Source organism: Poecilia mexicana, unplaced genomic scaffold (assembly GCF_051168715.1).
Source record: "Poecilia mexicana isolate PSO_F unplaced genomic scaffold, ASM5116871v1 scaffold_15, whole genome shotgun sequence".
Taxonomy (NCBI): Eukaryota; Metazoa; Chordata; class Actinopteri; order Cyprinodontiformes; family Poeciliidae; genus Poecilia; species Poecilia mexicana.
In genome coordinates, this window is record NW_028263384.1 from 29,559,646 (window position 1) to 29,571,310 (window position 11,665).

An 11,665-nucleotide genomic window follows, 5' to 3' on the forward strand; every position below is an offset into this window, starting at 1 on the left:
GTTAGAAGATACTGGTTATGTTCCTAGAATGTTAAAGTTTATTTCTGGTACTTTTTAGTATTTATTAAACTTTGAGGTTACTTTTTGAAACTTGCGGATTATCTTCCTGAAACCTTTCGGTCACTTTCAGAAACTTATGTTACTGGAACCTTAAAGTTACCTTCTAGAACTTACTGGCTACATTCCTGAATTTTTATGTATTTATTTATTGACTTATTTAGATATTTATGTAAATCCATCACTAATAGAAGCCTGTTTTCCTCTGATCATTTATCTCTATTGGCTCAAACTGATTCCAATGAAAAACGGGAAAACTCAGAAGCCAATTAAGCATCACTAATCAGTCCAATTGGAGCGGATTGGAGTTCAAACAGGCATAAAATCACATTCACCTTACATGACCTAATTAGAGTCAGAGCCCCATCTGACCAGCTGCTACTTGCTAACTGGGCGTTTCTCCTGTGAGCTTTGAATCAGTGTTCAAATGTTTCTGTTTTAATCAATAACTTGGCATGCTGCATCTTCCTGCTTTATATTTGCAATCATAACGACTGTAGTTTTACCATGGTAGCAGTTATATTCTGATTTTAAAACCTAAATGTTTTCAGTGAGACTTGAAGTTCTAAAAAGTAAATACATTTGTTTCTGCTGTTTTGTTAGAAAATTATTCTGTGGTTTAATCCAACCAGCTTTAATCCGTGAATCCTGGGTAACACTTTCTCTTCCTCTGAAGCGTACGCTTCGGTCCTTAATCTCAGCTCCTCCGTACGGAGACGTGTTTCTGTCAGGGCAGGCCGCTCTCTCCTCAGCTGTGACATATGGCATCACTCAGCCATCAGTGCCTAAACCAGCCAATCACGGCAGAGAGTACGGACCACGTAAAGGCCTGACAGGACGAGCAGCAGCTGGCAAACTCAATCTGTAATAAATGAACCGACTGGTGGATGGGATTATATGCCCAAATGCACAGCGAACCGGTCAATCCCGAAATGACCAGACAGCATCAGCGTGTGTGCATGACCCGCTACCAGCAACATGCATTAATCTGGGAGATTAATCATTCATAACCTGCCTCTGCAGCTTAATCTGATGAGAATATGTTTGATTTTAATAAAAGGAAATATTTCACTGATCGCTTATTTGTCAAATGACTTCAAATTTTTATAATCTTCCTGTCTTAATTTAGTGGATATTTCTTGCAGTTTTGAAAGTATTTTGAATAATTGAGCGCTGAACATTGATTTTATGTTACTTTACTTTAAAACTGATGATTATTTTAGTAATCAATTATTCTGTTGATTATTTTGACAAGTAATCAGATTTTTAAAAATGGCACATTCTGCAAATTTTTCAGTCTTTTTTATATAATATTAGAAATATATTGCAAAATGCAGGTAAACAAAATTAAATTCCTTTTTCAATTCAATTGTTGTATTTCAATGCAAAATGTATATTTTTTTACAGCTTTGGCTGCTCTGAATATGTTTTTTCACCAAGTGGCTTTTTTAAAGTCTCTACTATCAATTACTTAATTAGCTGACGATTATTTTAATAATTGATTCATTGTGATTAATCGTTTCAACCTTACATATAAGCCTTTTTTAACATTAGAATTACTTTAAAAGATGCAAATAAAGAAATAATTTAAAGAAAATAAACATTTCACTGCTTAAAATGCAACAACATGCCCTGTAACATATAAACCTGAACCAAGTCAATCTAAAATTCCCACTTAAGGCATTTTGACTAAAACATATTTTTAAAACAAATCTTTTTTATCTTAAATGCAAAATGTAAATATCTGTGCACAGTTTTGGTTAAATTTCTGTTTCTGCTCTGATTGTGTGTTTTTTTTCCACTAGATGACCTTTTTTCATGTGTACACTCTAGTTAATGATTAATCGATTACTAAATTACTTTACAATTACTTCAATAACTGATTAATCGGGATTAAGCAGATTAATCGTTTCAACCCCTTTATTGCAAATGCTTTTTTTTCTAACTTATGAATACTTATGACTGAGTTTTGATGTTAGAATATAATGTGTTTTTATTTATTTCAGTGGATTAAATTATCTAAAGGTCAAGAAGCAGCAACTTTAAAATGCTAAATGCTAACAGTTTAAGTGTGAGTTGCTCTTTAGGCTTCAGCAGATGGAAACGACAGACAGAGAGACAGACGTATTACTTCTTGCACCACTTCACAGATCAATTATTCATTTGGCATCATGTGTTCACCAACAGCACCAGACACATTAATGCTTCTCCTGAACTGTGAACAAAGCAACATGAAGGGATTTGAACCAACAGCTTTAAGTTTCTGCAACATTCACAACATCTTGGTCCATATTGTGTAAAAGCAATAATCCTTTCATAATGTGCCGGTTAAATCCCTCACTTACACTTCTGCTGCCTCAGGCTAATCTCAGATTATCACCATAAGAAGTACTCGAGTGAGAGTAAAAAATGATGTATTCAATTAGAAAAAATATACAGTTATGTGCAAATAACGGAATTTTAGAGACTAAAATTAAAAATAAATACAAAATTCAGGCAAAATAAATAAGTTTAAAACATTACACTTCACACAAAATTAACACTTGAAGTAAATAATGTGTATATTAGAATGTTCTAATGTACTTCTAGTGACAATAAAAGTACTTTATTTTATTAATCTCAATTAGAATTGCAAAGCTGGTGTATAAACAAGAGGTCTCACTTTAACATAAACTGCAGGTGTGACCGGTGGAGTTCTGCGTTGTGTTTGGTGTGGTGATCAGACAAACCACAAGACATCAAGTCTGGGTTTGGAGGCGGTCTCCGTTTATTTATTCTGTCAATCGGGAGATATTAGCATTAGCACCTAGCATGTGCTCCAGTTCTCCAACCCGATCTCTCCCCAGTGGAACGAACAACAAAAGGGCCCACGCTAACGTACCTGTCAATCGGGAGATATTAGCATTAGCACCTAGCATGTGCTCCAGTTCTCCAACCCGATCTATACAAAATAATAGTTAGCATGCACAAATTATATAAAGGTGTAATAACAACTCAAATAAAAATATCCAAACACTTATCATTAATACAGAAGGAAAAATAAACATTTGAACTCTATAAATGAAAGGATTACAATAGATTATAAAACTTGCCTCTCCCCAGTGGAACGAACAACAAAAGGGAAGAGGAAATTAATAACTTAATATTTATAATAGTCCTGGAGGACCCTGAACAAAAGAAGAAGAAAATAAGGCGGAGTTGGAGGACCGAACCCCTTATAGTAGACACAGAAGAACACAACAACAGTCAAATAGAAGCAAACAAATACATGAAAGAACACATTTTGTGGAAATATACAACTATTAATATAGACCCAGTTACACAGGTGTACGACTATTGTTTATATTTTTTGGTTTAAATGTTTATTTAAGTTACTAGCATTGGACAAGGTAGAATTTTCACTAAAATAAGAATAGCAGCAGTTTACAATTACAATATATACAAGTAAAAGTCATAGTAAAACTACTTCTAAAGTACTTTTTAAAAAGTTATTCAAGTAAATGTAACTGAGTATTTACTACGGAGTGTTAGTGCGAAAAGGAAAACTAAAATTACAAGAATAAAGTCGTAACAATATGAGAAGTCGTAATATTTCGAGAATAAATATGTAATACGACTTTGTTCTTCTCCTGTAATTCTCGCAGATTAGAGCAGAGAAAACGTTAAACTTTTCCGAAAGTTTTCCAAATCAGGAAGAAAAAAAAATAGATGTGATTATTAAATTATTATTGCTACCGAATTAATTTGTAAAACTGCATAATGTCCAGTTCAGCAGCCTCTCTGCATGTTTGTTTGGGCCGTCAGCGCTACCAGATGGTCGACTTTTGGTGTTTGTGACACATGGCTCCGAGTGAAGCCATGCACGGCCGGACAGTGATAATTAAAATTTCATTAGGGTTTGTTAGTGTGGGTGTGTGCTGAGAGTGGGTGTGGGTCCGTGTTTCCCCGAGTCGGGACTCCACCTGCTGCCACCTGTTCATCCCCTCCGCCCTATAAAAGCCGCAGCAGCTCCGACTCCTCACACTTTCTGAAGCTAAACGCTTAAAATCCAGCGAGGAACTTGAACTGGTTTTGCCTTTGAATCATGAAGTCCCGTCCAAGTCCCAGCTGCAGCGATTCCGGATCCGAATCCTCGGAGCCGGATTCCAAGTCACCAGAGAAATTCGAGTCCGCCACCCGGCGGCGGATGGCGGCCAACGCCCGAGAAAGGAAGAGGATGCAGGGGCTGAACACGGCCTTCGACCGCCTGCGGAAAGTGGTCCCGCAGTGGGGCCAGGACAAGAAACTGTCCAAGTACGAAACCCTGCAGATGGCCCTCAGCTACATCGTGGCCCTCAACAGGATCCTGACTGACACCCGGAGGCCCGCTGCCCCCCACCGGCAGTGGCTGGACCTGCAGCTGGATGTTATGCAGCCGGAAAGTTACTCATGCCTGATGAGGTACGAGCATCCGGCAGGACAGGAGTACGTCCACTCGTCCTTCTGTTATGAGTTCGACGCCCATCATGTCCATGCGTAACGCTGTGGGCGCTGCGCCAGAGGGGGCGCCGTAAAAATGGTTTCAAGGCAGCATTTTTTTTGTTTGTTCGTACAAAAATGATGTTTTCTGTAACAGAGACACGCCTATTTAGCTTCAGAAAGTACAAAGTTCTGCCTCTGAAAGTCGGCCATGTTGTTGGACAATATGAGGGTCTTCCTTCCAGTCTGGGAGGCAGTAAATACATTCGTATTGTTTCTGTTCTGTATTTATTTTGCAGCTCATTGAAGCCTCAAAGAGGCTTCTGTTTTTTGGACATTTTTTTTTGCATATTTTTTTGATAGAAAAAGTTCTGTTGTGTAAATTCTGTATATCATTAATGTAACCTGGGAAAAAAGCAATGTGGTGCAATCTGCGATAAATTGTGAGACAATCTTTGTGAGAATTAAGATGTCATGTTTGTAGAGTTTAAATATAGATTTTATTTTTCACAAACATCTATTTTGTTTAAAAGTGTTCATAAAGAATAAAATTATTTTGTGAGAAGACTTCGTCTGACTTCTCCACTTCTTTACATAAAAATATATTTTTTAAAGTCCTTTTAGTCACTATTTATTTATCAGGACATTGTATCATTGATACAAAATAATATTTTTTTCATTCACTATAATAAGATAAAGGTAGCCATTTATGTTGGAAATGCAGTTGGCCCTCTTGATACAAAATGCCTGCTTATCAATTAATCAATAATCAACCGATAAGATCAGTCAACTTTGGATTAACTCATTAATTGATAGTTGCATATCTAGTCCCAATTGATTAATTTCTCCCAATTAAAAGGCTTTTCTATTAAATAGTGCCAAAATGACGCTAAGTGGCTAAAACAAGCGATAACATAGAGAGTGTTCAGAGGAGTAAATCATCCTTTGACCCAGAGCTGCTGGGCTCTCAGATAACGCGTATTCTCTACGTCACCAGAGGAGTAAAAAGTAAAAATAAACCAGTTTAAAACCAAGTGCAACCCATTTTAATGAGGCATCAGTTGGATTTTATAAACAAATTTCAATATATATAAAAACTGAGATCACCACTGACATATTTAAATAAATATCTATCTTTGGATGTAAAAATATAAAAGAATAAGGAAAGACTAAGTAATTATGCTCAGGACTGACAGTTTTAAAAAATAAAAAAAATTGCTAAACAAGTAAAGTTATTCTACGAAAAGTAAATCTTTTCATTCTAGAGTTTGTTTCTGAAACAAAATAAGGCAGCCTTTTCTCAAAAGACAATAAATTAATGTGACAGAAGTATCTACATACCATTCAAAACTCAAAAATCAGCTTTTATTTAATTTACTTTGATACAGCAGGCATTTTTAAAGAGATAGTGACCTATATCTTGTTCTTATTGCTGAAAAAATCCAAATATTTTTCATTATTTTTTCCATCTGACCCCAAAAGAGTTTGTAAACTGGATGTCTTTCAGCTATAAAAGTTTTGGATCTACAACGATTTAAACTTAAATTTTCTACAAAAACTTGTTCAGTTAGAATTATTGTATACATATATGCTTAGTTTATTGTTGAGCAGTGAAAACTTTCTTAAAAATTGTAATTTTATTGTAGTTTTTAGAATTAACATGACAAAAAGTTTGGATATTGTCCTAAAAGGTAACTTTTAAGCCATTTTGGGATTAATTGTACATTTAGGAAGAAGTTTTTACTTCAAAGTTTAATGGAGAAACTTCTGGAAGGACACCCAGAAACGACTGATTTAATTTGTTCAACTGCCTTAACTTTAAGAAGTTAAAGAAAGTTGATATATTTATCAAATCTAAGCCTTGACTTCACTTAAATCAGATCTTGTGACCGTTTGAGCGGTGGCACAAGCGGCAGATGAAGGACGCATACGTGCAAAGGTCCTAGCTTGGGAGGCGGGGGAGAAAGAAATTAAACTCTGTTGCGTGATAATGGCCGTGTGTAATGGCTGTGTTCAGAGCCACTGAAGCATGAACACCCAAACACAGTCCTCCCTAAACGCTGTGCATTAATTTTAACGTTCAAATAATGTTAACAATGTTCACTTTTTAATCAGGCGGCTGCTCAGCTAACAGGCTGTGGAGTTGCTTCCTTTTTTCCGATGTTTTTATCTAGAAATGTTCATTAAACGTCTAAAAAGAGAACATAAATGAGAGAAAAGATACCTATTATGTAACAGAGATTTATTTTAACAATATTATAGATGTGAAGTGTGTCAAAATTTGGTTTATTTAATCTCCAAGTTCGTTTCGATTAGTCAAAAAGTTATGCTAACTTACTATTTACGGTTGGTGGTTACCATAGCAACTGGTAACTGATGGCCCCCGTTCTCCTTTCTCTGTCGCCATTCAGTAACTGTGATGGAATCAGCTGTGTTTTCTTTACGAGTATTAATATTTTAACAGTTATTTTTGATTAATTTTATTATATACAGTATTTAAAGTGCAATTTTGCCATGTTTTGTATATGTATTTTTTAACATTTGTCATAATTAATGTGCATTTTACTTTACAACTTTTAACTGTTCATTGGGAGCCATTGTGCTATAGTTTTGCTTTGGGTTATTTATTGTGTTTTTATTGAATGTATACTGGTGGAAGATGATTTTCTCTAGTTAGATATGTTTTAATTTTATATACAAAGTAATGTTTCAGTTATTGTGTGATAGTTTTGAATGTATGTGGTTTTTATTTCCTGTACTGAAAAGTATATTTGTTGTTCTTTATGTTAAGGATGAGATTAGTTATGTGGATTAATAATGTAAATGTTAGATACACTATGACAGGGGTCCCCAAACTTTTTCCTGCGAGGGCCACATAGCTGTTCCTTTCTCTAGTCGGGGGCCGGTCTCAGGTTTTGTAGAAAGAAACTTTAGAAAACTCTTGTCGACACATTCGCGCTTTTAGATAGATCTTTACCCAGAATGCAAATGGAAAAAACCGTGAGTGAAACGGTGACTGGGACTGACTGGTATGTATTCCATTGAGGGAAAGTTAGTTTCACTTCTGCTCAAAAGCCCCCTGGTGGTTGAAGAAAAATCCACATATAAACCGGAAAATACAATGTATGAAAAAAAACACTGAATGCTCTCTGGTATGAGGAGGCGGGCCGGATCCGGTGTTACGTCAATCCGCGTTTCCCCATCAGATACGGTTCCCCCTTCGTCTTCTTGCCGCTCCGCCCCGCCCACGCGGCAAAATAGGCGCGTGCTCGTGATGAGCACTGAGAAAGCACGCGCGTGGCAAGCACGCGCTTGTTCGGCGCGCTTGTCTGAGGAACTACGGACACCGTGAAAGCTCAAACAACATGTTTCGGCAAAGTTGTCACACTTTCTTCACGTTTTTGCGGGAAACTAATAGTAATAATACTAATAATTATAATAAATATAATAAATATATATGTTATACATATTATGATTATAATAAATAATATATATTTTATACATATATTATAATTATAATACATAATATATGTTTTATATATATATATATATATATATATATATATATATATATATATATATATATATATATATATATATATATATATATATATATATATATATATAATAATTATAATACATAATTTATGTTATAGTTATAATTATAATATATATATGTTGTATATATTATAATTATAATAGATAGATAGATAGCATAATGCTATATGAATTAAAAACAGGGCAATGCAATTTAATGCTCAATATTACCCATCAGATACCGTTTTCCCTGTTTTACAGTGGGGGAACGCTATCTGATGGCCATAAATCTCCCATCACATACCGTTTCCCCTGTTTTAAAGTGGGGGAACGCTATCTGATGGCCATAAATCTCCCATCACATACCGTTTCCCCTGTTTTAAAGTGGGGGAACGCTATCTGATGGCCATAAATCTCCCATCAGATACCGTTTCCCCTGTTTTACAGTGGGGGAACGGTATCTGATGGAGACATTTCACCCATCAGATAGCGTTCCCCCTATCTTAAAATTACCCATCAGATAGCGTTCCCCCTGTTTTACAGTGGGGGAACGCTATCTGATGGCCATAAATCTCCCATCACATACCGTTTCCCCTGTTTTAAAGTGGGGGAACGCTATCTGATGGCCATAAATCTCCCATCAGATACCGTTTCCCCTGTTTTACAGTGGGGGAACGGTATCTGATGGAGACATTTCACCCATCAGATAGCATCCCCCACTGTAAAACAGGGGGAACGGTATGTGATGGGAGATTTATGGCCATCAGATAGCGTTCCCCCACTGTAAAACAGGGGGAACGGTATCTGATGGGTGAAATGTCTCCATCAGATAGTGTTCCCCCACTGTAAAACAGGGGGAACGCTATCTGATGGGTGATTTTAACATAGGGGGAACGCTATCTGATGGGTGAAATGTCTCCATCAGATACCGTTCCCCCACTGTAAAACAGGGGGAACGTTATCTGATGTGAAATTTATGGCCATCAGATAGCGTTCCCCCACTTTAAAACAGGGGAAACGGTATCTGATGGGAGATTTATGGCCATCAGATAGCGTTCCCCCACTTTAAAACAGGGGAAACGGTATCTGAAGGGAGATTTATGGCCATCAGATAGCGTTCCCCCACTGTAAAACAGGGAAAACGGTATCTGATGGGTAATATTGAGCATTAAATTGCATTGCCCTGTTTTTAATTCATATAGCATTATGCTATCTATCTATCTATTATAATTATAATATATACAACATATATATATTATAATTATAACTATAACATAAATTATGTATTATAATTATTATATATATATATATATATATAACATATATTATGTATTATAATTATAATATATGTATAAAATATATATTATTTATTATAATCATAATATGTATAACATATATATTTATTATATTTATTATAATTATTAGTATTATTACTATTAGTTTCCCGCAAAAACGTGAAGAAAGTGTGACAACTTTGCCGAAACATGTTGTTTGAGCTTTCACTGTGTCCGTAGTTCCTCACGCGCGTGCTTTCTCAGTGCTCATCACGAGCACGCGCCTATTTTGCCGCGTGGGCGGGGCGGAGCGGCAAGAAGACGAAGGGGGAACCGTATCTGATGGGGAAACGCGGATTGACGTAACACCGGCATTGTTCAGGGGGCCGGACCAAATGACGTGGCGGGCCGGATCCGGCCCGCGGGCCGTAGTTTGGGGACCCCTGCACTATGAGATCACAGTCAGCTCTGTTGCCGTCGGTTACTGGGACAGAAACTCTCACAGATATTTTAGCTATGACACGAACTTGCTGCGTTATTGGGTGTAATGTCTGATCACACGACTGAAAAGGTAAAAAGATGGAAAACGGTCTTTCTTTTCACTATTTTCCTGCTTGGAAACAACGCGAGGAGGCTAAGTTATCGGAGCTAACGAAAAGAAGACGAATGTCCTGGTGTCAGCGGTGAGACGTCCTGATACGTCCTTACGTTCTCCAACATCCCCAGATACCTACAAGTTTGCTCCAGACATTTCCATTCTGGTGAGTGTAAAAATTCACTTTGTTAGTGTTGTGTCATAATTTATTTTGCTATGATTTTGTCCGGGTGTACTCATGATCAGTTTCTGTTGAGTTAATTTAAGTGGGTCAACCTTGTTTAGGTCGGGCTAATATTGTTTATGTAGCGTAGTCCGAGTTTTGTCAGTGGACATCGAGGTTATTACATTAAGTAAACTATTTTACTAGTGTTATCAAATTTCCAGTATTCATACTGATGTGTGTTCTGATATGTCCTCTTGAAGGCAAACCGACGTATGAAATGGATTAGCTCAATCCTGACTGGGGTCCAGCGCTGAATATGGGTCACTGCGAGGTAAACGCCACAACACAAGACCGACATGGGCGTCAATTAAAGAGGCGATACAGCAAAACCATCAATAAGTGGAGGAGCAAGTTACAGGGACTGTTTTTATTATTTACCCCAGAAGAGGTAAATAATGAAAACACAGTTCCAGAGGCTGTAGATGAGGAGCAAGTTGGAGAGGCTGAGGAGGAAACGCCAGGAGAGGAGTTCAGCAAGGCTGCAGAAATATGTGTACAGTTGGAAGTGGCTATTTTCTCTCATTCAATAATTTCATGTGGTAAACATTCAGCAAACATATGATTCAAGCCTTTCAAATTGCATGTAAACAGGTGAAGAAATTAATCACATTTAAAGTAAAAATTTGATATTATTAAAGGAAGATATATATATATAGTAGTACTATTAGGTTTTTTCTTTGCTTAGATCAGTGTTTCTCAACTATGGTCCTCACTGCCCCTCTGCTCTGCATGTTTTAGATGTGCCTCTATTCCAGAACAGCTGATTCAAATTATTGCATGACCATCAAGTACTGCAGAAGCCTGTTAATCACCCAGAGATGCAATTCAGGTGTGTGGCAGAAGGGAAGCACCTATGCAGGACAGGGGGCGGTGAGGACCAGGGTTGAGAAACGGTTTAGATCTTCACATTACCTTTGTTATCCCTTGTCTCCTGTATCATTGTCTTTTGGATTTCCTTGGATTTAGTTTGTTTAGTTCATTAAAAATAACATCTTCATAAAGTACGTCCACTGCTTGCTGCGTTTGTGTCCACCGCCACACCACATCATGACACAAACCAGATGAAAAAGCCCATCTTTAAACATTTAATGTGTAATTAAACAATAAAGGTGACAAGTAAATTTTATGAAACAGATCACACTTTAATACAGTGGTTCCCAAACTTTTTCTTCTGCGCCCCCCCAATGGTTTCCAAACATTTTCTGCGCCCCCCCATGGATTACAAATAGTTGAAACAAGGGGGGAGGATGGGGGGGGCATCGACTTTTTTGGGGCCAAAATGAATGTACGTAGCTGAAAATAGACACCAACATCGGTAGCCTACAAGGTGCTTGTTAAGCTTAAGGTTCTGTATTGATATTAGCTAGTCATCTTTTAGCTAACATTACCTGCATCCAACAGCTTTACTCAACTCAGTCGGTTAGTTTGGGGGCAGCAGGTCTCCTTCACAGGTGTAAACCCAGCGCGAGCGTCGTAGCGCTCATGTTGCGTTTAAAGGCGGCTCGGAAAAACAGGTTA

At 37.1% G+C, this 11,665-nt stretch overlaps 1 protein-coding gene across 1 annotated transcript; it reads left to right on the forward strand.

The window, feature by feature from the left end:
• The first annotated feature begins 3,676 nt into the window (after positions 1-3,676).
• Positions 3,677-5,082, forward strand: atoh7 (atonal bHLH transcription factor 7). The gene has a single exon (XM_014992294.2). The coding sequence runs from the start codon at positions 4,142-4,144 to the stop codon at positions 4,574-4,576; it is 435 nt and encodes a 144-aa protein (XP_014847780.1). The 5' UTR covers positions 3,677-4,141; the 3' UTR covers positions 4,577-5,082.
• Positions 5,083-11,665: the final 6,583 nt, after the last annotated feature.

Excerpts from the sequence above, each read along its gene's own strand:
- atoh7 (XM_014992294.2), top strand. The coding sequence starts at position 4,142 with ATGAAGTCCCGTCCAAGTCCCAGCTGCAGCGATTCCGGATCCGAATCC.